This window comes from Athene noctua, chromosome 5 (genome assembly GCF_965140245.1).
Source record: "Athene noctua chromosome 5, bAthNoc1.hap1.1, whole genome shotgun sequence".
Classification (NCBI taxonomy): domain Eukaryota; kingdom Metazoa; phylum Chordata; class Aves; order Strigiformes; family Strigidae; genus Athene; species Athene noctua.
The window spans coordinates 9,357,363-9,383,319 of NC_134041.1; the positions used below are offsets into that span (position 1 = coordinate 9,357,363).

A 25,957-nucleotide genomic window follows, 5' to 3' on the forward strand; every position below is an offset into this window, starting at 1 on the left:
TGCACAGCTGGCTGCATCTGGCAGTGCGGATGTCTCTGTTCCTTCTGTGGGCCAAGCACAGGGATGCAGTCACATCTCCCAAAGCACATTATTTTGTTTAACTGACATAGACATCATCATTTTAAAGAAAAACATCATCTTCTAGGGTCCATGGGGTGAGATCGGGAGGGGAAGTGTTCAGCATTGTATATCCAAAGATCAAAACTATTTTGTGTCATTAAAAAAAGGGAGGGGAAAAAAAAAATAAAAACAAAAGGCTTAGTAAATGTCACTTCTCTGCAAAACTGCAGTTTTCTGAGGGGAAAAGAATAATCTCAAACATTTAAAAATCCTGTCCCAGTATTCCTCATCCTGCTCCACATTGCTTTCCCCATGGCTTTAGCCGATGTGTGGTCCAAAGAAGCCAGTAATGGCATTGAGGGAAGTGCTGCTGAGGGGGCTCTGTGGCTCAGGAGCACTCAGCACCTTGCTGCTCTAGGTGAGGAGGCAAGAGCCCTGGTATTTCTAAATGCATTAGAAATCTGTCCATTATTATTATACATTTACCAGCTATTAATCACAGCTGGTAACTTGATTTCCTCTAAATATTTTGAGGCATCCTCTGATCTGGGCACCACCTGCTCAAAATTGAATAGTGGAAATACAAGACAAGCTCTGCGTCGTACGCCTCTTCCCGCAGGGATGGACAGGCAGGTGATGAGGTTGAGATCTCCCTTATTCAAAGGAAAATCTACTTTTTCCTCTTAGAAAAAGCACTTGCTTGTATCGACCTGCATGACCACAACACAGAGCCCATTCTGCATGGCCAGTCCAGTCTCTTCCATACAAACTGAGGGTGAGTGGGGAACCATGACCTGGGCTCCCTGTGCCAGGTGGGCACAGAGCCTTGTTTCTCCTCTCCTTGCTGGATCACAACTCATTTTCTTCATCTTTATAGTGTGTGTTTCACTGTGTGTCCTCCCCCTGCACAGCCCACACCTGGTGGCTTGGACGTAGTCCTTGGATTCTGGAGTGGAGGGTCACATCCCCATGGGCATTTTTAGCCTTCTCCATCTGAGCATCCGACAAAGATATTAACAGTGAGTACTGCTGTCTTTTCCTCTGGAGGTGGTTTAAAAGGTTATGGCCATGCCACATTACATGATACCAAGATGGGTCAGAGAAGCCTGTACCTGCTCAAGAAAGCAAGGTCCAGCCTTGGATCTGGCCCAGGGAGGGATATTTCTTTTCCTGACCACAGCCAGGTCATCGTGGTCCCAGGGAGACCTTTGTGCGTCAGTGCAGGATATATAACCACAATAACCCAAAGTCAGAATTGGCTTTGTTACTAAGGCACCTTTATTGCTGGTAATGCTGTTAAGGGGCAGGATCGGCCCAATGAGTAAACAGGTTCAGGCTGTTGTAAGAAAGACCCACCGTCACGCAGCAGAGTGGACAGGGTGGGGATGCTTGCTGCCAGTGCCAGTGGCTGGGGTGGGGGTGGGGGGTGGAAGGGGGTCCAACACTGGTCCTGGGGTGGCTGTGGTAGCCAAGGTTGTCACTGCAGAACTAGTCCAGCGGTCCCACAATAAACCCATCTGAATTTTGGCCATATAAAAAAACTGCGAGTAGTGCTTAAGTCTCCTCCTCCACACCAGTGTAAACCATAAGCCCTTCAGAATTCCCTCCCCTCAGCAAAACAGTGCCAAGTCAGCCCTGAGCTGGTGCAGGGAGGGGGAGAAGACCCAGCCATGCCACAGCTGGGCTTTCCTAAGCCTTTGCTCTTCGCTGGGCTGAGCTCTGCGCCTTTAAAATTGACCCCAGGTCTCCTGATTTGACCCACACGCTGTCCCACACATCCCCTGCATCCTGGATATAACCAGTGTTGAGTCTTGGTCACCTCTTATGGAGAAACCGAGCCCCGCAGCCATTCCCAGCCCGCAGTGCCTCCGGGGAAGGGCAGTGCTGAGGCGTGCCAGCGCCTCTGGGGACCATCACCAGGGCCTCTCTCACCCGATGCTTCTGGATTAAACATGAAGATGAGGCCCCCTGAGAAAAACCAAAACCACGTGCTGCGTGACCCCACCTCAGCCAAAATATGCCCACAGAAAGACATTAATGGTCATCAGGACAATTGCGTTAACGTTGCAAACAGTCTTCCACAGGGGCTTCTCCTCGATGCTGGTGAGTCTCTGCTCCAGGGCAGCTCTCTCCTCCGGGGACAGGGTGGGCGTGGGGACAGTGGACAGACCACAGAACCACAAGTACAACATTTTCCAGCAGGGAGGCTTGGATGCTGCGAGAGATAGACCAAAAAATGGGTGTTATCGTCTAGCTGGGACTCTTCTTTCCTTCCTTCCACTAGTCTGGAGGTGCATTGACCAGCCTGGAGTGGGGCTTGAGATGCACCTAGGCTGGGAGATGATGAGGGAAGGGAAGGGAAGGGAAGGGAAGGGAAGGGAAGGGAAGGGAAGGGAAGGGAAGGGAAGGGAAGGGAAGGGAAGGGAAGGGAAGGGAAGGGAAGGGAAGGGAAGGGAAGGGAAGGGAAGGGAAGGGAAGGGAAGGGAAGGGAAGGGAAGGGAAGGGAAAAGAGAAAGCTCTGCCTCAACCGTGTACAGCACAGCCTGATTACAGTTGGTTGATTGCAACACCAATCGTTCATTAGTTAATTAACAGACCTCTTCCCCCTCCTCCCCGACCCAGCTTCCATCCACTTTCATAAATTCCTGACAGCATGATGGTCCATTTAGAGATATCCTGGCTTATTTATTACACGTGACATGCCAGGTGAAGTATGTGTTTTAATTGTCAGCCCTGTGCTGTGTGTATTTCACTGGCTGTTCTTTCCAAATATAACCTTTTTTGAAATGCAGAATGTCATAAGGCCTTGAAAAAGGTGTTACCTGGAAAAAAAACATCATTAAACTGTCAACTGCTGTGTTTCGCATTTCCTTTCCCATCATTACTAATTACCAAAATACCAAGACATTTGTTTATAAAAATCTGAGCTACTTAAGTGAACTAGGAAGTGATAAGAAATAATAAATAACTCTGAATGGCTGCATTCAACTTAAACCCAAACTTACTCTACTGGGGAAAAAAAACTATTAAGAGGTTTCTTTCATTGTTCACTTCTGTTTAGCTTGGCTGTAATTGGTACCAGTGTCCTTTGGACTGACCAGCAAATGGAAGGAGTGAAGAAGTCTTGTGCACGTGCCCTTCTTCTGAGACTTCTGCTCTATAACCTTGGAAGGTTAAGCTCAAAACCAGAAAGCTGCATTTTTTTCAATGGATTTGTAGAATAAACCTCTCTCCACTCTGAAAACAACTTGCCTATGTATCATGTCCTGCTACTGTTCTCTCTCCTGACAACTCCTGAAGTTCATTCAACTCTTTTCATTCCTCGTTATTAGATACTCTTGGTAGGACACACAGCTATCTGGGTCTGAGTTTTAACCATGGCTATATCCGAAGAGAAGATGAAAGATACTATTGCCAAAATGTAAATGAGAAAACTGGGGCTTGTAGATTTACCGTAGGACATCCATGAAGTGCACACGTCTGCCCCCAGCGCCTCATGGTCCCTTCGGACTGTGATGTTATTTTGATGCAGTATGTTACAGCATCACTGGGTGACTTTACCCAGCAGAGCTCACACGGGGGTAAGGATAAGGCTTCTCTAGCACATACACAAGGGGTTTATCTCCTAGCAACGATGAGGACAGGAAGGGATGCCATTTTCATGTGCTGAAAGTCGGAACTACAGAGTCTGCCGTGACTTTCATAGTGCCAGTGGTAGTGCTGCTTTCCTTACGCCTGCAGCAGTGCTACTAGGAGCACCTTGGTGAGACAGACAAATGCAGTGTCATGGCACAAAGCCCATGTCAATGGGGTGAGGAACTGTGTCCCAGCAGCACAGACCTCCACTCTCCCAAGGGATGCTCGTAAGCAGCCATTGACTCCCATCTAAGTAGTCCAGCACACCATTAAGTGTCCAGATCTGAAGTGCTAAAACACCACTGTGACTTGGGCAGGACTGGACTGGGGTAGTTTGCGTGGGTAAATAACTTGTTCTGAGGAGGAGAAGGAAAACCATTTTACTGAATGGTGGGTTTTCTTTTTTTTACAGGAATGGCAGCTCTTCTGAGCCATTCAGAGGATTGTGACATGAAGGTAAATGCTAGAAGATGTGCTGGGGGGACCAAGAACTGCAACAGTTTCATTTGTCACATCCTTATAACTGATATATACCCCTAAATACAAGCCCCAACTCCACTGATTGCAACAAATGGCCTCTCACGAGCTTTAGAGGGACTTGCATGAGATCTGGGCTGTGCACTCACATGCACATGAGTGTGCTTGTTCACAGACAGCCACCCTACCTGCCTCCTCCTTATCGCCTGAATCTGCACTTTCGACCAAGTCACTCTCTCCGTTGGCTGGATTGATCTGTGCTGCTTCACTCTTGTAATTTTTCAGGTCAATGGCAGGTGCTTTTCTGTGTCTTGTCCACCATGTCAGGCAAGTGAGCTGCAAAGTGGAACAGAGAACAAACAGGTTATTGCCTGTCAGTCCCAAACTGGCACGCCAGTCATCTCCTTCTCTGGGGGGCACAGATCCAAGACAGTGCCAAGAGACCTGTTCTGGGGCAATGGTTGTTCCCCCACCTTCTCTCACCTTCCCTCTGCACAGGTGCCCACACCCTGGAAAAGAAGGTTGGTACCATCCAGTTGGAGATGAAAAGCTGAGAAAAAGTGTGAAGTAATCTAGTTTCTTTCTTTTTTTTTTTTTTAATTAACCTGTTCCATCCCCGTCTTTACTAGCTGTAACCTTTTAGTAGACATTGAATAAGCAACTTCTTATTTGCCAAGCTCACTTGATTGACATGAAATAATGATGATCTGTGTCCAGAATGGCAGCTCTCCAACAGGGAAGGGTAATAAAGTAAATTAAAAAAAAAAAAAAAAAAAAAAAGAAGCCAAGATAACCCTCTCTGGATACAGTCAATCACAGACAGCAATTGTATGCTCAGCAGAGAAAGATCAGTCGGGTGTTGGAATGCAGATATATGGCCATAGGGTCACGATGCAGTTATATGGCCATAAGGGAACACTGGTATTTGAGCTGCTCCTTCTCTGAGTCGTGGGGAGGGACTGGAGGATCTTCTGTCTTGTCTCGGTTGTTGTTTTATAGAAAAAGAAAGCCCGACGTGAATATTAAATGCCACAGTGGAGACAAACTCACATCAAACTGGCAACCTGTACTTCCAGATGAGCTTATCTCAGAGCTCTTAATGGGAAATGTAGCAGTATTGTGTCTCTGCTCTGTTACTGCAAGTACGTGTTCAAGAAGTACAACTATGTGGGCAGACAGAGCCATGACAGCGAATACCAAGTCACAGTTTGCAGGGAGGAGTATACCTTACATTAGACCAACAGGTGTAGTTACAAGTAGAAAAAAAATGAACTCTGGGCGCACACTGTAAGACTTGCCCATCCAAACGCCTGTTCTCTTTTTTGTTTGTTTGTTGGTTTGGCTGTTTTTCCTTTGTTTTATAATTCCAGTTTTCTCTGTTGGGCCAATACAAGACATTACCTCTCTCTGCCATCTTTCAGTGAAAGAACCATCCAAAGCCATGGAAGATGATCAATTTTGGACAGGCTGCTGTGGCTGCAATCTGATCCGCTTTACAAAAGCAGAAGATCTGAAACTCATCCTAGGGCAAATCTGAAAGTCGTCTCCTCCCTGGGACACAGGGAGCACACAGGAGGCATTGACCTTGCAAGCCTCACGGTGGTCCTTTTGCAGCTGTGGGGTGGGCTGAACCATCCCAGGGGCTCAGGTCTTTGAATTTAAGCCAGGCCTGCTGCTTCTTTGGCTGACCATGGCACACCAAGGAGCTTGGTGGCATCGGCACTTCCTAACCTCTGCGTGCTCTGGCCAAGCCAGGCAGCAAGGACCACACTCATCAGTCCCACAGAAATGCAGCTGCCCAGGTCTGTGGGCTGTCCTCCCGCTCCAGCCTGCTGGCTGCCCTGCAGAGGAGCCGCAGGATGGGACCGGGGCAGCGCGGCTGCCGTGCTGACAACAGGTCAGACAAAGTCACACAGCTGATGAGCAGCTGCCTCCCTGCTCTGCCCGTATGGAAATGAATGTCTCAAATGGGTCACTTACAAAGTAACGTGAGTTTAATTTTTGAATTTTACACACACAAATCTAGGCAGGAGTTTCCAGCTGACACAAAATGTTGCATAATTTCCAGAAGATTTATAGCTTTATTTAAATCATTTTCAACCAAGATGAGCACTGGGCAGGGCTAATCCTTCTTGTCACGATGTGCTAAATTGCTTTGATTTGATGATCCTCATCTTTCTCAAGGATTTTTTTTTTTTTTTTTTTTTTTAATCACTTAGGAAATGTCACTGGAACATAGCAAAGTTTCAGGGTACTAAAGAATTTCAGAAACTTTCTTCTTTTCCCTCCTCTTCCTATGTGTCACTGAATGATTGTCTTCACATCTGAATGACTGTCTTCACATTGCAGCAAAATTTGCAAGGGCTAGAGTTTCCCTGGGGCTCAGACTCTGCCAGATGGGAGTGATTCCTAGTTTAAAGCAGCCTGGACACACAGGTAATCTCATTGCATACCATCCCACTGACCCACCCAGGAGCTGGTGGTGACCGTGGTGGTGACCACAGCCAAATAAAGCAAACCACCACCCTAGAGGGCTCCTTGGTGAAGCATCACACCAATGCTCCAGCTTCAAGCTCCCCTGCAGTGCATTTTGGCTGGCTGAATTCCTTCAAGTCCCCCTTTCTCCTCTTTGCCATCGCCAGAAGGGCACATGCCTGGCAGCATTGTGTGGCCATGGAGGCCACCGTGGTACTGGCTATGCTCTTCTTGCACAAATTTATGAAGGGATGGGGAAAGGGAAGGCAGATGATGGCCACGTGTTTTGCATGCCTGGAGAAAGCAAGCAAATACATAAATAGGGAGAACTGCTGATGGGGGAGCTGCATTAGCAGAATTGACCTGGACCTTGGAAATGATGCCTGAAGCTACCATGCCCAAGGGCAGGGGAGCCAGGATAGCTGATTGACAGGTCCTGGGGAGCCCTGTGGGTCTGCTCCCCATTGCAGAGCTATGCCTGGGCACTGCTCGGGGAGACCTCTGTCCCCCCATAGTTTGCTCCTCTATGAGTGCCTGGTTCCCGCAGGAGCTGAGCATGCTTTGCTCTCAGTGGCACTAAATGATGCTGTGGGAGCTTCAGTTGCAGCACCTCGAAGTGCACGGTGTGGGCTCAGGCCATCCAAAGAGGGCTTGCTGCTCCTCCCAGGCTATGCACAAAAAGGGCAGACCACAAGACACAGGGAAAACATCCCCGACCCCAGAGTACATCAAATGGAATTGCCAATCCATCAGCCTGTCTGGGTGAGCCCTGACCCCTGGGGAGGTGCCCTGCTCGTGTAGCGCTCATGCTTTGTGGGCTGTTCCTCTCCCTTTTCACCCTCACATTCTCCTTGGACAAGGGAGTTTGCAAGAACTCAGCAAAGTTTTTCTTTTGTTGTTTGTAAAGTAGAATAAATCCTTCTGTTCCAAAATGCCATCTGGCACCTGACAGTTGTGTTTCAGCTTCACAGTCTCAAATTTAATTGTAAGCTCTTTTGCAAGGTTTTCAAGGACGGCGTGACACAATATGGACTATCTACAATGAAGACATATGAACTCTGGAGCATACCAAACAAATTCCTTGCATACTTGTTTTCCAGCACAGCATCAATCACCACAGGGATGGGAGAGTGTCCAAAACAGCAGGAGAAAACGCTACAGCTTGCAGTTCTTGGATTGTAATTCATTTAAAGTCAGGCACATTAGCTGTACCACTCCAACATCAGATACAAATCTCTTTTCTCCTTTTGCCTATTTACTATCTCAAAAGCATTGAGATTCAATATTTAAAGTTGTCCAGTGTAGATCCTCAGCTGGTGTAAAGCTGCATAACTGCGCTCAACAGCTGTTCCTGGTCTTTGAAGGCAATGGAGCTATGCTGATTTACATCTGCTGAAGTATGATCTATCACTATAATTCCTTGGCTTTTTTCTTTGGCGGCTTGTTTTTCTTTTCCTTTTGCTTGACAAAATAAATGGCGTAATTCCTAGCTCTTATACAGTGTCCTTCATCATTACATCTCAAAGCGCTGCACAGATAAGGGCTGGCAGAACTAGCCCCATGCAATTTTTATGGGGGAAATATCTGAGGCTCATGAAGTGAATTGACCAACACATGGGACTGGGAAGCACCAGAGCTTCAGATATCCTCAGCTAGGACACCCACTACCAGTCTCCCCCTCTCAGCCACTATCATGGGGACATACAGGCTCCTCCCCACAGGGTGGCCCACTTGCATGACAAAACCCAGCAACCTGAGGTCGCTAATGGCCAAACACAAAGTTCAGGTGCTAGTTTCTATCCAGAGGGTTAGAACCTGACATGTCCATCCTGATTTTTACCCCCTGCCCTTCCTTCCCAAAAGCCTTCTGTCCTTGAGCGACTTCAGCACAGCCACAGACAAACTTAAGATGAGGAGATAGGCCTTGCTTGCAGGACACTGTCAGGAACCATGCCACCAGGAGTGATGATCCAAACCTACACCTGCGCTCATGTCTAGGGCAAAAGCTGGGAGAAGCCTGACTCAGGGAAAATGAAAAATGTTGGGTTTAAAGCTGCCCACTCAGATTCATGCCAGACAGGCAGCAACCCAGCAATGTTGGCACCTACCTCAGCTTAAACCCCATGCCTTCACTCTAGTTGTTCTCTGAGGAACAAGGTCAGACCTTTCCTGTTGAAAATGGGGATAAATAGTAGAAATTGAATGGAAATTAGACTAAAACCAAATAGGGGCAGACTCTCTCATTTCTACTGAGATATGGGAAGAGAATTAGCTACCACTTAGTGGCTCAAATTGCCTAGCAGCCCATCTCATTTTCCTTGTGGTGGGAAGATACTGACGGCAGGGGGCACATGGGACATGAATGGTCATTACTATCATCAGATGATTGATCTGAGTCTCTGTGTCCAGCCTCTCACTGTCACAGGAAATATCATTAATTCTCATTAACTTTCTTTGACGTAATCTCTTATACAGAGATCAGGCTCTGAGCTCAGCACTGTGTGGGGCCCATAGCCTACCAAAAGGTTATCCTGACCATCCCTCTTTAGAAAACTTCCCACAAAAACCTCAGCCTATGTTTGTTCATGTCCAGCACTTCCCTTTAGCAAGCTCTCCTACCTCCCTGTCTCTCCTGATATACCTGGGGTCCAGCCACTATTTCTCATCCTTTATTCCTCTGGGATAACGGCACACAGCTGTTTCAGACAAAATCCTCTCTGACCATCCAATTGGCATTTGCCGTTGGACTACTTCCAGTCAGAATCCACATTTTCTGAGCATTTGCTCTTTGAAGAATATGTCAAATAAGGTCCTTTAAGTCCAGCACCTCTAAACTCACCTATTTCTACTGAAAATCTCCTCTAAGGAATCTCTTATGATAATAAATTATCTGACCCTGATGCTACTGTAGTAGGTCTTCATCCTGAACTCTCCTCTTAAAATGTGCTTTAGATGTTTTTATATCTCTGAGGTCAGACTAAAAAGCCTGTAGGTGCTGTGGCCAGTTTCTTAATTTCCTGAACTGTTGGTATGATGTTCACTATTTGCCAGTGCTATGTTAATGCATCTTATCTTGCTATTGCTGTGGGCAGGGAGCACTGCACATGTTTAGCTATCACAGGTCAGATGATGAGTGGGAACTCATTAAACCACAGTAATTAATTGCTGGCAACCATCTGGCCACCCCTGAGCAGCAGTGAACAACGTAAGCAGCAGAACTAATGGTGCCTCCTTGCCAGTATTTCTCTCCCATGTGGATCCTCTGATAGCTAATAAAAGCAGAGACTTTATCTCAAAGCAGACACAAAGACAGTCTCTCTCTCCCCCCTCCTCTCCTCTATCTGAGCACCTGCTTTCATGTAATCTTTAGGAACTGGGTATCTTTGACGCTACTAACATTCAATCAAACATTGATGGAACTGGTTAATGCTTTACAAGTTATGAGGAAGCAACAGATAGAAAATGCTATGATGGCATCACCCTCATTTCCTCATGCAGTTAGACAGGAAATAAATAGGTCTTTTAAATCTACCCAGTAACCTTTGTTTGGAGGTAGACGGCAGTTTTGTTATATTGACAGCTGCTTTAAAACTTTGGACTGGGAAGAGCTGCTTTAAGGTTTTATTATATAAAGCCTCCCAACTCTGCACGATTTTAATGTGTTAAGTAAAAGAAAGTTGTGCCTGACTCAAAGTTATTAAATGTAATTGAGATCACATTGGGACAAAATGTTATTTTCCTAAATGCCCATGTTGCAAAAGATATTAATCTTGTTTGCCTGCAAGATTGATGCTGGCTCTGCTGAAACAGAGTAGATGCTACAATTAGATATATTTAATTCCTCCTCAGCAGTGCTCTGTAATACAATTTCATCTTCTTCCCCTTCTTTTCTTTCCATTCTAGTTGTGATGGGCTGCAGTGTCTGCCCAGCTCTAGGCACAGCATGGGAACTCACACTCAATTTCAAGCACTCAGTGCCTCAGGAAGCATTAACACTGTGCGACCTGGGGAATAGAAAGCTGAGAAGCAAGGGCTTCTTTGCAGCATATGCATTACACACCATTTCTTAACCAGGGGAGGAAAAGAAAAGGACAGGTTTCAGAGATTTTTGAAAACCAAACAAGGGCTCTGAGAAAAGGGTGCCACTGCAAGTCACTTACCTTTTCTTCAGGGATCGGTGGGGTGCAGAGACTAATAAGGACGATGACAATCGCAGTGAGGACACAGAGGATGAGGGCAAAGTAGAGGTAGTGCAAGTCCTTTAGCACAGCTGGTCTTCTGTCCTCCTCACCACAAGACGGTGTGCTATAAATAAACTCGATGATCATCCGAACAAGACCAACAGCTAGTCCAACCATGAGGCCCCAGAAAGCACCCTGAGAAAAGGCAAGCATAAAGAAAAGGTCACTGCACATTACCTTTGGTTGGAGTTCTCTTCTTTTACCTTTTTCCTTTTTCCTCTTCCCTTCCCTTGACCAAGACCTTTTATGCCTGATGGAAATCCACACTGACATGCATCAAAGGAGGATGTTTTCAGTTAAAAATCCTCATTTTCTCTTTCTGCCCTCGAACACGAAACACATAGAGCACAGAAAATGCAAGAGTGTCCTCCTAACAACATTCCTCCAACTAGACTTTGATGCATCATCCCTAAAGTGTGGAACAAATTTGCCAATTGTCCTTTCAGATGAGACTCAAGAAGTACCACTTGCAGTGGCTCTTTGGAAGTAAATACACATACGCTAGAGACTGGGCTAAGTTCCACTAATGCATGCCAGGGAAAGGCTGTCTAATTGTCACCCTTTACCTGGACTGGCTTTGATTTTAAAGAGTCTCAAAGGCTAGGTACTGAGAGAAGAGTTGTGTATTTTATTTTATCAAATTAAATATGCATATCAATTTGTTGTTGACATTCCACTTACTGGCTCATTAATCCTCTTGCAGAAGATTGCCAAGATGAAGAGAGCTGTGATCGGTGGGGCTAGATAGCTGGTTATGGACTGAATGTAGTCAAAGAGCTTGCCGCTGTTGGCTGATTGAATGATTGGTATCCAGAGAATACTGATGACTATAAGGATGAGGATAAAGACTCTGGAAGATGAGGATAAAATTGCATTAGCTCTGCAGGTGGTGGAGTCCACCTGAAGTTTTGCAGCAAAGCACACTTACAATTGCTTTCAGAATTTCCTAAGAAAAAATCCACAGATCACTCTCAAGAAGAACCTTTCCCTGTGTACACAGGAAAAGAGAAAATTGCTCTCTTCTAGAAAGTCAATTCAACCAATTCCCAAAAATAACTTCACAGATTTCGGAGTGAGCTGAGCTAGAACTTGACAGTCAACATGCATGAGAGATCCACAAGGGCATGGTGGCTCCCACTGTCAGCTGGATCAGTGGAAGCCCTTCAACCTGGTGTGTCCTAGAGAGTAACGTTCTCTGAAGGACTAGCTCTTGGATGCAAAAGACAGAGGGAGCTGGTAGTTTGTGGAAGCAATCTTTCTGCCACCTTTCCAAACAGATAACATGCTCAGTCTAGTGCCTTTGCCAAATTGCAACTCATTTGCTGCTTATTAAAATTGCTTCTGGGGTCTCAGGTGCATACCATAACCGTTCTTCATCTTTGAGTTATATGTTATAGAGGCTTCTCCAGATTGCTGAACAAGAGGTACTTCACCTCTCACTACTCAACAGTGGTGAAGTATGAGATTGCCTGCGGTCTTCAACCACCCCACAGCAAAGTTCAGAACTTAACGCTCATGACTGGAGAGGAAAAGCACCACAAACACGCAGAAAGCAGCTTACATTCCGCTCTCAGGAGGAGAACTTTATATGCCCCTGATATCATGCAGTACCAAAGCTTGCTTGCAAAGGGCACTACAACATCACAGAGATAGAGAGCTGGGAGGCCTGGCTCTCTGCACTTTTCCATGAAAAAAAGGAGTAATTGCAATGTATCACTCCTGTCTGATGCAAAAATAACATGTTCTTAAAGACCTCTGGTGACAGTGACTCTAGAGCACCTTTGGCTTTTCTAAAAGTTACATTTAAGGCACTATTTATGTTAAGTTTAGAGAAGAGAGAGGCAATGATCTACCAAGCTCAGTGGTACACTCAGTGTTTCTCTCTGACCAGGTCTATCTGAGATGAAGCTGGAAAATGTAATGTTCTTTCCCAGGCTGCAATCCTGCTCTGTATTTTAGGCACCAGATTTTTCTCAGTGAGTCTAGACTGAAGAATGTAAATGCTGCACACAAAACAGATGATGAGAGCAATGAGACATAAAGAAGTGTAAGTACCTGCCCACAATCATCAGCTCCTGCTCCGAAGCCTTTCTGCGGATCCGCTGCCAGATGTCTATAACGAAGAGAGTGCTGCTGCTGTTGAAAATGGAGGTGAGGGAACTCATCAAGGCTGCCATCATCACGGCAATCATCAATCCCCGGAGCCCTGGGGGAGCAAAAAAGGTAAGGAAAATCAGGAATAGACCTTTGGCCTCTCAGCACTGTTTTTTCATCCTGATGTCTGGTAACTGCAGTAAGATTTCCTCATCCTTAGGATGGATAAGGGCAGTCTGATCCTCCCATGCAGATCACGGCTCAAGCCCACCTCCACAAATGTAAAGGTTTCTCACCATCAGGCATGAGTTCTATGACGAGTTTGGGGTAGGCAATGTTGGAACAACCCACTGCAGCTCCACAGACCCTTTTACAGATGTCCGGGTCCACGCAGCCCACTTCATCTGCAGAAGACAGGAAAATAACAAGAAGTCAGTGTAAATCCTGTTGAGCCACAGGTTGTTTAAGTCAGGGGAACAAATCCTGCTGCCTTGTGCAGTTTTGTATAAATTCAGAGGTGCAGCTGAAATACAGCTAGAATGAGGGGAGCCGAAGAACTTTTTACATCATAAAATAAAGGTGAAACTTTGAGATGACAATTTGTAATTCTGTTCAGAGTACAGATATAACTCTCCTAGATATTGTATAATTGCAATCCTTGATGATTTTTTATTTGTGGGAACTGGATTGTTTCCATGAATCTGTCATCTGGGTTACCAAAGATGTTGCAGGCTGACTTACTCCTATTTGAGGAAATGTGAGAGACAGACACTTTTCTCCAGGAGTGGTCCCCTTAACCGGGGTATTCTTCCTGGGAAGCAGCATGCTCTGGAGAAACCAGCAATGAACGCTCCTTGGGAGACAAGAAGAAAGGAATTCTTGCTCTTTCACAAAAGTGGACTGTTTTGCACAATCCACCAGGAATTGAATGAATCTGTGTGGTAGATTGCTAAAAATCTCACCAAATACCTAATGAAAGTAATCCATAGGACCTGAAGGACAACCTCAGTGCTCCGTGTATTTCATCTCACTGACCTCCTCCAGATAGACAGATGCATGCAATGTCCACAGCATGGAGCTGTATGCCCCCAATGGCAAAATATGCCCCATATGAATACTCCCAGTGACTTACGCCAATGTCGGAGAAATGGAGGTAGAGGAAGGGCATGGGAACACCATTGTACAACAGGAATCTATATGAGTATGCCTGCAGGACAGTGGTTTCTGAGGTGTTGGTGGACCTGTGTGAGATTAGTGGTCATGGCAGGTATAAAGCCCTGTGCAAGGAACATAGCAAGGCTTACCTGGGTAAAGAGCTCTGCTGATCATTCCTGGCATGACAATGAAAAACATAGGGAAGATTTTCAGATATCCCCCCAGCACCGATCCACCTTTGGCGTGGGAGAGGTTCTTGGCAGAGAGAGACCTCTGGACTATCACCTGCAATCAGTGCAGAAAGACAGCAGAGAGTAAAACAGAAGCACTACAGAGGGAGCAGGATCCCTCCTCTGTCTCTCGTTCTCATGGATGGTCTTCATCCAGCAGGGTACCAGGGTGTTTTTCATGGTGGCAACTTTCCCATCTTGGTTGACTGCAGCCTGCTGCCACTGCTCAGAGCTCTGTGTGCAGGCTGTAGGAGAGGGCAGCGTGGAAATTTCCTTTACAGGAATCATTTTGCCCTTGTCTGAAATGAAGCCACCTTGAGAGCTGGAGACAGCAGCTGTACGGCAGCAAGAGACAAGGAGTGAAGCAGACTGTAGGTGTTTTTCTAAAAGTTCAGCAATGGGTTTTCATAATTATCCCATCTTAAAGCACAAAAGCATTGTGTCTTGAGAAACACATACAGTCTTCCTTGTTTCTAGCTTGGAAAGGAATAAGAAACATGAGATCTCTGAGAATATGAATGGCTTGTCTGGAGGTCTACACAAGGTCACTGTAGAGCCAGCTCCACATCCACATTTTCACATCCTTTTCATGTTAACTGCAGGAAGACACCCAGTACTCACCAGTCCACAGTGGGATAAAGACAAAAGAAAATAACCTGCTCTCTCTGCACTAAGTGCACAAAATTAGCAACTTGCTGAGAAGGTGGAATGAGTGAGCTATTCTGGTCTAGACCAGTAAAGAGATAGAAACTCCTGAACACTGAGACATAGTCATGTTTCAGCTCACAGATCCACCGAGGAGTGGACTGGAAATAACAGTGTGGTGGTTTTCCTGGAGAGAGAAAGACTTTTTTATTACCTGGTCAGTGCACCAGCACCAAAGAGCCAGCACAGAGAGGCCAAATATAAGGCCAGGCCAAGGAATGTCTCCTGTGACTGGATCCCTGAACAAATGAAAGGCATCTGCACGTGGGAGGTGACAGGTTGTGTTTGGGACTATGATCTTTGGCATTGCTGTGCTGTATTTCTCCTGAAGTCCTTCATACCAGCCAACTTTTTCAAATCCTAAAAAGAAAATGCCAGTGATTTAACGTCTGGTGCTCTCTGCAAAGTTATTTCCTTATCTGAGTCTCATGATTACTTTTCTCTTACTGTCCTCTCATCTCCTTTCTTTTCACTCCATCCTTGCTTTGAGCAGTCAAGGTTTTTACAGGAGACAGTTGGATCTTGCTCAGAGTCCCTGCAGTTTTAACAGTGTACCATAGAAGAGGGACAATGCAGGAAATTCTCCATGATCCTAATGCCCACAATGTCCTCAGCACCTAGTCTTTGCTCACACACCCTCCAAGGGCTGGAGCAGGATGGTATGACATGAAACAAGATACATCTATATTTCTGTTTGCCAAGAAGGCTTAAAGCAAAGACTAATGATGGCCAGTTCCTTGTTGCTTTTTTATCTTTTTGTAATGCTCAGTTACACCCAGATGAATCCACTGTAACTCCCAAAGTCAACAGGGAATGTCAACAGAATTACTCTGAATTTACATGAGCATTGTGAGAGCTGAATCTGGCTCTGGGAATGCGGTTTTGCAAGCTCTTTAGCAACTCCAGGTAAGCCCAAACCTGCAAGGTGAATTTACCCCGAACCTCACCTCCATACAGTTAGTGCAAAGGATGAAGCAAGTCTGACAACTTGGTAAATAAGAGTTGTGCTGGCACCACTTCTGTGAGTGGTTAAAACTTGTTCCTGCACCATACATAAAAGGGCGAGGTACCCTGATAAGGTCTAACGACCTTGGGACCATTAAACTAATGTATGATGCCACTGCAGGTTCCCCTTACCTATGAACATGAGGACCAAAGCTCCCAGCACCATGATGAGGGTCTGCAGCGCATCTGTGTATATCACAGCCGTCAAACCACCTGTCAGAGAACAACAGGCAGCACATCACCACGTACAATGAAATGGGTACCTCTCCTGGAAAGAGGTTTTTCTTGGCCCCAGCCCTGTGATTTCAGGACAGACCCATTGGGAGAAGCTGGCACTGAGCTGGTCCCCAGGAACCTATAGTACCCACAAGCCCTTCTGTGAGGAATGGCTCTGGGTCCTTGGTCATGACAGGACTTGGAGGCAGTTCAACACCTTAGTATCTAAAGATGATAAAGTTGAAAAAAAGAGAAAAAAACCCATCAAATACGGGCAGTGGTAGCTATCTGCACACAGGGAGCTGGGACCCTTTTGTAGTGTTAGAAAATTCTCTAGAAAATGGTGATGTTCCCCCCATACCAGTTTCCCTTGGGCCAGGAGGGGAGAGGGGAACAACCAGAGGTCTCCAACAGCTGAGAGTAACAGGGCAGGTACTATCAGCAACTGGGGGAATGTCTCCCTCAGACCAGGACCTGAATACCATCCTCTATGTAGGAAAGAGGAAATTTTTATCTTAGGCTACAGTTTATAATGTTTCTTTAAAAATCAGCTATTTACCAGCTATGGTGTAGACAGCAGTCACTGCTAGCAAGACCACAGTGGACAAGTAGAGGTTCCAGCCCAAAGAGATTTGGATGAACAATGCTCCAGAAAAAATGTCTGTCTGGAACAAAAAAACCCAAGGGCAGTCTGGCATTAGTAGTGCTTCGTGCAAGTGAAATCTAATAAAGCATCCTGCAGCCCTCTGCGGCTGAAAGCATTGACGAGGGAGGACACCACGAAGGTGAAGTGGAGGAGGAGGAGAGAGCATGGGGCTGTTGGCTGTGAACCTTCTTGTTCTTGGTGTAAGGAAAACCTTTCCTCCATTTCAGAGCTCTCAGCATCTGAGAGATGGGGCAGCAGGAGGCTGAAAATCAAGGTCCCATGCCAAAGGACCACAAAGCAATGAATCTTACAGGCAGCCTTCATGGCATGTAATCCTCACTGGCACAGACAGGTATTGATGGAAACTGCCACTCCTTTTGCTGACTGTGAAGACATCCGTGGGGAGCAGGAGCACATGTATTCACAGGCAGACACAAGAGGGAAAGGGGGGACAAGTAGATGAGACCAGTTTCTACCCATGACTATATCTTGGTGGCCTTGCATCCAGGAGACACTCCAGCTTGCAAGACCCCTAAAGAATCACTGATGTCTTGCGCCATGATTTATTTATCTGAAAAAAGGTCAAGAGCTTGCTTTTCTAGACACGTAGTTCATCTTAGTAGAATGACCCCAGAAAAACAGGTTATACCTGCTGAGGACCTCACTAGAAACACAGAAACCCCCATCAACTTTGTTTTGCTTGGACCTATTGGCAGAGAGAGTGAAACCAGAAACTGGGGGAAACCTGGAATTATACAGATAACATCATTCAGATGCAGAAGGTGATAGGGGAGATGTGTATGTTGGCAAACCAATCTGAAGGACACCTGCAAATCTGGTATGGGTTGGGATACAGGTAAAGACATTTGCCAAGGGAGACAGAAGGGGTGGGGCAAGATTTCTATATGCTGTGCCAGAAATAAGTACCTTAAAAGCCAGCACCCAGTGCAACGCCTGACCTCTGCAACCCTGAGACAGTGTGTCTTCACAGGTTTTTTACTTCCCAGCAGGAAATAAAAACACCTCTGTAGCCATGCAGGATCAGTCTTTTGACAACACTGATATTGAGATCTCTGTTTTTCTTTGCAAGCAGGGAAGACTCTGCAATGCCCTAGTTGCTAACCTATGTTTGGGCAAAAGCTCTGGGAGAAATATCTTTCTTGTGACCAACTGCCTGCTGTCCAGCCAGCCGCTAAATGAGCTCTCTGCAAACAATAGTCCTGCTTAATAGAAAGCACCTGTCATGCCCATAAACTCCACCAGCCACATCCATCAGCCACGCGTGAATTAGCTGCACAGAGGAGAAACCACTGAGATGAAACAGCAGTGACTGAGGCCAGGGTCCTGCTCTGAAAGGCATTGGCAAATACCGCTCTGCTGAAGGTCATTTTAAAGATTGGTCTCTCTTCACCACGTACATTGAGTGTGCACACTGTGGTGCTGTTGCAGGAAAGATCTTCTATATACCCCTCAGGGGTAAAGAGGCTTCAAGTGCCTCTTTGCAAGACCTCATCCTGGGCAATGCTTCAGTCCCACAGAGTAAAGAACCTGGAAGCACTGATGACAGCAGTGGGTGACATGACCAAGAGCTGGCCATTAGAGGAGGAAATTTGTCCCATACCCCCAGCCTGGGATTCCTCATAATGCACCTCCCAGGACCTGAGACATAAGAAACCTGGGAGAAGGACCCTGAAGCCAACTGCCAAAGGCACATGGGTGCCTCACCTCCAGTCAATGTCTTTCAAGGCAGTTCGACATCTAAATACTTCAGTAGGAACTAGTGAAAACTGACTTGTACTGGCCACGGGACAAGCAGCAGGAGACAAAGGACTGTATTTTCAGTCCTTCATGTAATGGGCTCCGAAATACAGTCCTCACCCTCCAAGGGCACAGGTAGTTCTTAACAAATCTCTAAGCATAAGTTCTGCCTCTATTAATGGCATTTAAATGAAGACAAATACCCAGTAGCATACATTGTATTTGGCTACCAGCATGGTACAATGCTACAAGCAATCCAGGAAAAATGCTGAGTTTTGTCTTAAGCCAGAACCTACCTCCCTTTCACCACACCCTTTTTATACAACACAGGTGACAGAAAGAGACAGGAACATACCTAATGCTGAAAACTCAGCTACAAAACAACAAATTTATGATAATTTAAGGGAATTTCACATCTACAAGATGCAGCCAGCCAGATCGTCAGGTGGAGTAATGCTGCAGCTCCCCTGGCTATATTGCCTAAGGTTTGGTCTGATAGAAGAGGAAAAGCAGGCAGACAACTCATGGTACTTACACTGTTTAGTAATTAACTGCCATATCCCTGCAAAGTTCTCACTGTGCATTGCTGTTTAATGAGGGCTCTCTCTCTCAGGATAGGTCTCCATGATCAATACAGAGGCAGGTATTTACTTGAGCAAAGCAGCACACTAACACACTGCAACTGTTTATGGTAGCTGAACCGGTCCTTTCAAGGGCGTCTGAGTTATCAGAGCTGCCCTGCATTGTACCAGGATGATCTACCCCTGCCCTAGACACAAGGGTTATGTTCAGTTGGATACATACGGATATCTTGGTGAATATATAGAGAATGAGGGACAGTACAGACATGTAGATTTGTATCCTCTGCCCTCCAAATCTCTTCTGCAGGTATTCAGGCATGGTGACCACTCCTGCTGCAATGTAAACGGGCACAAAGATCCAGCCAAGAGCCAGAAGTGCCCAGGTAGCCTGTTAAGGAGACAGAGAAAATAAAGGCACATGATTCAACACAGGGGAACATCCTTCTCCTCTGTTCTTTCAGTGAACATCCTAAGAAAGCAGAAAGATACAGTGACATGCACTATATTTGGTAAACAGTCTGACTTTTTCTCCCTTCTCAGATGAGATGACAAATGGAGGAATTATTATAATACAATTAGAAGCTTTTGAAGTTATCCTCCTAAGCCCTGTGTCTCTCTGTCATGGGTGGCACATCCTGTTCCATCTCTTGGTGTTTTGGGCAAGATGGTGTATTCTGTTGCTCTAGATTTCTGAAAGATGGTGTTGTATTAGGTGGCCTTTGAAACCACTGATGCTGTGGTAGTGAAGAGTTAAGTGATTCAGAGAAGGATGGGAGCATCTGTTTGTTGCTTGATTAGCAAGTGATGAGGCTGAGGCAGCAGACTGTCCCTGTGGAGCATAAAAATAAGCAACAGCAAGACTGCTGGGATGTTCTCCTTGCAAGCTGACACAGATGTGCTTCTGCTGCTGGCAGATAAAGGGGCAGTTCAGTTGCTTTGCCACAGGTGAAGGGTCTTTTGGAAGGTATAAAGGCATCTCCCATCATGTATTTCTTCTCTGAAACACAGCAAAAGGCCAAACAGGAGATCTTGAATATAAATAAAAGTCATTTGACTATCAAACCTCAGCTCCTGGCTGTCTCATGCCATTACCTTTCATCTAGGCACCTTACATTAGTCCAGATTTTACTTTGATCAGTTATCAGAAATGAAACTGATCCCTGTGAGCAGAGACTGTGAGTGATGAAGGTGAACAGCCATGGTTCCTGAAGTGCCTGAGACTGACTTAGCTAAAAGATGCTCATATAATCCCTGCAGCTGAGTGATGTCACATGACAAGGGGAGAGAATAATGGCATATCTAAGGTCCTTTTCCCATCTGAAAGAAATGAGTCTAAACTCATGAAGTTAGATGTGCCCTGACATACAATCTTCTGTTCATGGGCTTCTAAAATGACTTGAATAAATTTACTTTAAGTACAGCGATATTGGTATGTCCTACGTGCACCAGGCTGAACACAGGCTCTGGTTTCTTCATGAAGAAATTAAAGGTGATCTTAATGGTTTAGAAAAAAAAACAAACAAAAACAAAAAACAAAACAACAGTGCCGTGAATAGATATCCCAGGAAAGAGACTTTGGTTGGCCTTGTCTGTTCTTGGCAAGTATCTGGCACTATTAGCAGTCTCTGCTGGTATAGACAAGAGATTTAGAGTTAGGTGAGTGATGTTTATTGTGAGGCTGGCACTAAGCTCAATCCTCATCACTGCAGCTGAGAAATTTCATTAGCATCACACAAAAAAGGCCTGGTTTTCATGCTCTGTGTGGTGTCAGTGGCAATTTTCCAGGCCACTTCAGTAGGGCAGAATGAGACCTGCCTTCACACCCAGATGTTCACCCCAGAGATGTCACATTTTGGCAGTTGACAGGTGAAAGCAGTGTTGCCAATTCTCATTGCTTTACGCTAAATTTAGAAGCACATGCTGCTTTTTTTTCAAACTCCCTGTACCCAGAATCCTGTGATTATCCAAGTACATTTTCAGCATTCATTATCTTCATAAGTGCAGACTAACACTTAAAAATATGGCCCTGTGCTTCCTGTGAAGGTCAAACTGCTAATAATTTTAGTGGATTCCACTTAAACTAAAACAAAGATCTCATGTTTTCAAGGCTGTCTGAATGCCTGGAGGCTTCTCTCCTGAGGCTTGAGAACTTATAGTTGCCAATACTGTTAGCATCTGATTTTGGCTACACGTCCCCAGTCCCTTTATAAACAGTGACATCTTAGTTGACAACATAACTGATGCTTACATTCCACTCAAAGCCCCCCACAGCAAGACCCCCAGCTGCTCCAGTGCCTGCCAGGCCGATGAATAAACCACTGCCCACGTTGCTTGACATCAGGGATGCTCCAATCTGAAACACATGGCACAGGCACAAAACCCAGAAAGTCACCTCGAGGAAACTCTGTATCAGCCCAAACATTTTCCCCAGGCACTCTCCTCCCCAGGGCCTTGTCTGCTTGTAGGTAGCTAGCTAGATGTTAATGAAGAGTTGGGTTTTCCTTCTCCTTTTAAAGAAAACTATGTTTTTATATCTTAAAGTGTGTGTGTCTGCTCCTTTCCATGCAGGCCTTTTGTGTGCAATGTCTACACATAGGTTCAAAGATAGTCAGCTCTGCTGTAGGCTGGAAAATGCTAATGCCTCACGTTAACTTTAACTGCAGACTGTGGCCTGTCCTTACCATGGCTCATTGACACCCTAATTGGATGAATGCAAGTTCCAAGGAACTTTAAACAGGGCAAAGGCTATCAGACTTAATTACTACTTTTATTTGGCACAAAGCCTCACCTCCTTTCTGTATGACAACGTCAAATCTCTCTCAGGGTCAAACGCGAAGTTACCCAAAGGACAAGTCTAGCCCTTTTGTCTCTAGAGAAAATTTGCTTTTAGCCTATGAGGAGCTCTACTCTCCTTACTACTGCTACATGTGAAACAAGGAATGATGGAATTTGATCTGCTTCTCACCTTTGAGCAAGGTAAAACATTAATATGGCATCAACACCCACACAGATTCCCGACAGCAGCTCTGCCTTCTTGTCTAAAAAAACTCTTGATTAGAGAGCTGGCTGCTGCTACACGAATTTGCAACTGAGGTGGGGACTGGTGCCATCAAGAAATGTAAACAGTTCTCTGTATCTATATCAGACACAGAAATACAGGAGATACATTGCACAGGAGCAGCAATGTAATATCAGGGTTTAGTTGAGACTGTCTAACACACAGCAGAAATCTGTCACCCCTGTAAAAAAAAATAAAATACATGTAAGCCAGTCGTGTACTCAAGGTGAAGGCCACGAGGAGCTGAGCCTGCAGGAGTGCTGCAGAGGTGGAATCAGCTCTCTGACAAACAAAACTGTAAAGTGAATAGCATTAGAGGTTGCTTTAAACCTAGAATCCTAAGTCAGGAGAGCCAAGAGCCAACCTGTACCCAACAGACTCTGTTGTCACCTGTGATTGGAGCCAAAAGCAGTGAGAACTTTTGGGGTTTGTTTGTTTCTTTAAAAAAGAAAATAATAATTATGTTGGGGGGGATAAACATTCCATTTTACTATCTTTTCATTTTTCCCCTCCTAATCACAGAAAACCATCAAGCTAAGGTTTTCCATTAAACGTCACTTGGCCAAGACAGAAGTATAAAGAACATTTAAGAAATAACAGATTTAAGAGAGGTATATGTGTCTCTGATGGAAGAGGTTGAAAATCTAGCCTAGTGAATTTATGGGCAATGTACATCCAAAGGAAAAAAAAATACAATGTTTTGGTTGAGAAGTGCATTCCGTTACCCATGACTCACTGGAGAGATATATGGGGCTAGAGTCTGGCATTGGCTGAGAAGGATCTTTATTCCTATGGTGGTTTTATTCCTTTCAAACTTTAAATTATCTTTATATGTACCTTTCACTCCCAAGAAAAGGCACCTTCAATAGATTTTTTTTTTTTCTTCATAGTGAAGATTTATACTTCAGTGGTTTGAAGTTTATATCCTTTACATTGTTAGTCAATAATCTCAACTTCACTCTAAACAGCAAGGGCTCAAAAAGTCCTGGGCTTTGGGATTATTTTTTCTTGAGTCTCTAAATGCTTTTTTACTGGATAACACATTCCTAGATTACTTAATGCTCTCTTGGCTTGGGGACAATGGTATCTTCAGTGAGTTAGGGCCAAAGAGTTTCAAACCCAGTTAGGCAGTCAGTGCTCCCTCACTTCCATCAACGTGAACACTTTTATTGCTGACTTTAGCAGAGAAATTGAGAGTTGAAAAAAACTGAAAATGCCGAACAGCTGCTGGCCCAGCAGCTCCACGCTGTAGCCCATTAACAAAGCTGCATGGGATGATTACTGGTGGATTCTCTTCATCTCAAGACTACAGTCAAAACATGTATGGACTGGGTCCCCTCACTAGACCTGCCCTCCTTACATCTGGAATAGCTTTCAAACCATGAAAAAGAGGGATGCATTTCACTCACAGGCCACCAAGTCATGGATCGTCCAGCTAGGAAATAGCCTCCAATGGTCCCCCGGCTTGCTCGTATTGATGACTGGAAGCACAGGAAAAAGAAAAGCGTTTTCCTCCATTCACCCACACTCAAGTCGTACCCAAAGCCATCCCAGTAGCCTTGAAAAATCCCATCAGAAACTGCTTGCATGACTCTAGTCCCACCCCCTTGGGTGTCACTGCAGTCAACCGGCTGAGCAGCACAGACAGGTAGTGTGTGGCTCTGATGCAGGGCCCCTCTGAAAGGCATCTAGTTTTGAGAAATCTGGGGTTTCTCTCCTCTCAGCCCTGTGAAATACATGTTTGCAGCTCCAAGAAAGGCTGCCCACCTTCTGATTATGGTATGCATTAAAAAGGAAGCAAGTCCCTCCTCACTGTCCAGCAGCCCTAGAAAATGCCTTCAGAACCAAGTAAGGGAGAACATGGCACAGGGGTGAGAATCAGAGGACAACCTTGTACCCCATGGGATGCCACCAAAGACTGCAAATGCACTCCAGGATGGCTAGCAACGTCCTGCTGCAGGTCCTGCTGCCTTGCTTCCTCCCACTGCTGCGGATTCAAGGTTTCCACCAGCCCCACACTTGTACGGTCACGTCGCACAGTCCCATCTAGGAACTGCATGAGAATTGCAGTTCAAGAGCAACAGGATGCCCACAGGCCAGCAAGCCCCTCCGATGTGACTGAGGCTGACTGTGTGTCCTGGTTTCGGCTGGGATTGAGTTAATCTTTCTCCTTGGTAGCTAGAATAGTGCTGTGGTTTGGATTCAGTATGGGGTTTGGTATGAGAAGAATGTTTTTAGTTGTTGGTATACCAAGAACTTTTCAACTTCCTATGTCCTGCTGGTGTGGCAGGTGCAGAAGAAGCTGGGAGGGAGCTTAGCCAGAGCACTGGATCCAAATTGGCCAATAAAATATTCCATATCATATAATGTAATGCTCAGTATATAGATGAGGGTTGGCCAGGGAGATGGCACTCTTGCTTCCAGGATTACAGTTTCAGGCCCTTCTCTTCTCTGGGATCACTAGCTGGGAACCTGCTGGGCATCTGTCAGCATGTGGTTAGCAATTGCACTGTGCATTGGTTTGTATTTTGAATTATTTATGATCATTAATGATAATTATTAATCAATATTAATCATAATAATGATTATAATAAGAATTTAATTTATTTTCTTTCCACTACTTAAGAGTTTTTATCTCAACCTACGAGTCTCCTTGCCTTTACCCATCCAATTCGCTCCCCCATCCCCTGGGCGGGGAAGGGTGAGCAATGGTGCTTGGCTGCTGGCTAGGTCTGACCATGAGACTGTGCTTGCTGTTTGCAGCAACCAGGAGCTTGCAGTCGAGCACTGTAATAAAACTGTTTGCTGCAAAAATGCCTATGCACATGGCAGCACCCAGACTGGTGAGCAGCACTGCCACCAAGACAGGAGAATCCTGAATGTCTGGTCTCTGCATCAGCTCCAAAATTTTTTTGGTGTATCTGTGAAGTATGCCAGGCTTCACCCATTGCTTCTGACTCTCTTTGTGCAGGTTTCTGATAGTCCAGCTCTGGAAAGAAGCTGCTTGTACCTATTTAATGACTTCTCCTTGAATGTACCAACTGGTAGTTAAAAAACACTAGAACAACCAGAACACTACAGGTCTCTATGAAAGAGGTCTTGGCAAAGCAACAAGAACAAATAATTAGCAACAATCTTTCCAAAGCTTTTTGAAGTCTCATTTCAGTCTTCTCCACCCCAACCCTGGCCTTTCTTTTGCCCCCTGCCAGCCCACACCTTGGTGTGAGACTACTTTGCAGAACACGAGGTAGGCCTCCCCCCCAGAACAACCCCCAGGGAATGACCCCTTCACTGTCCCCATGTAGGGGTGGGGGCTCACAGGAAGGTCACCGTGACCCCCAGCTTGTTCAATAGGCCCCATGATAACGGTGTGCACAGAGGATGCCCTTTGCAAGCAAACACCTTTGTACCCAGGAGAGGTCCAGAGAGGGTCAAAGGCTCTCTGCCTCAGGCAGACCTAAACCCCCACCTCAGTCACCTCAGAGACTCACCCATATCCCGACGGCGAGGACAAAGGCGAAGTAAAATACGACAACGACGATGTCTGCCACCTCAAGGGCCACTGTTGTGTCTCCCGGCAACATGGGCAGCTCCGTGGTGGCTGGGGTTGGCTGGCTCAT

General features: G+C 45.6%; 1 protein-coding gene across 2 annotated transcripts; it reads right to left on the reverse strand.

Moving 5' to 3' along the window:
• Positions 1–1,479: 1,479 nt before the first annotated feature.
• SLC5A9 (solute carrier family 5 member 9) lies at positions 1,480–25,957 on the reverse strand. 2 transcript variants are annotated; one of them, XM_074908105.1, is made up of 14 exons: positions 25,829–25,957; positions 23,747–23,818; positions 21,528–21,632; positions 19,503–19,667; positions 16,854–16,959; positions 16,211–16,291; positions 15,228–15,433; positions 14,288–14,423; positions 13,280–13,387; positions 12,945–13,095; positions 11,571–11,739; positions 10,809–11,024; positions 4,362–4,509; positions 1,480–2,275 (listed from the first exon to the last, which is right to left on the reverse strand). In XM_074908105.1, exons 1-14 carry the CDS (start codon positions 25,955–25,957, stop codon positions 2,067–2,069), a joined length of 2,001 nt encoding a protein of 666 aa, XP_074764206.1. In that variant the 3' UTR covers positions 1,480–2,066. The 2 variants fall into 2 exon arrangements, with proteins under 2 accessions (XP_074764206.1, XP_074764209.1); XM_074908108.1 differs by having other exon boundaries at positions 4,392–4,509; positions 25,829–25,928.

Excerpts from the sequence above, each read along its gene's own strand:
- SLC5A9 (XM_074908105.1), bottom strand. The coding sequence starts at position 25,957 with ATGAGCCAGCCAACCCCAGCCACCACGGAGCTGCCCATGTTGCCGGGA. Across the intron at positions 21,633-23,746 it reads GATCCATGACTTGGTGGCCT|ATTGGAGCATCCCTGATGTC; the intron begins GTGAGTGAAATG and ends CATGTGTTTCAG. Across the intron at positions 11,740-12,944 it reads GAGCTGATGATTGTGGGCAG|AGTCTTTATCCTCATCCTTA; the intron begins GTACTTACACTT and ends CTCATCTTCCAG.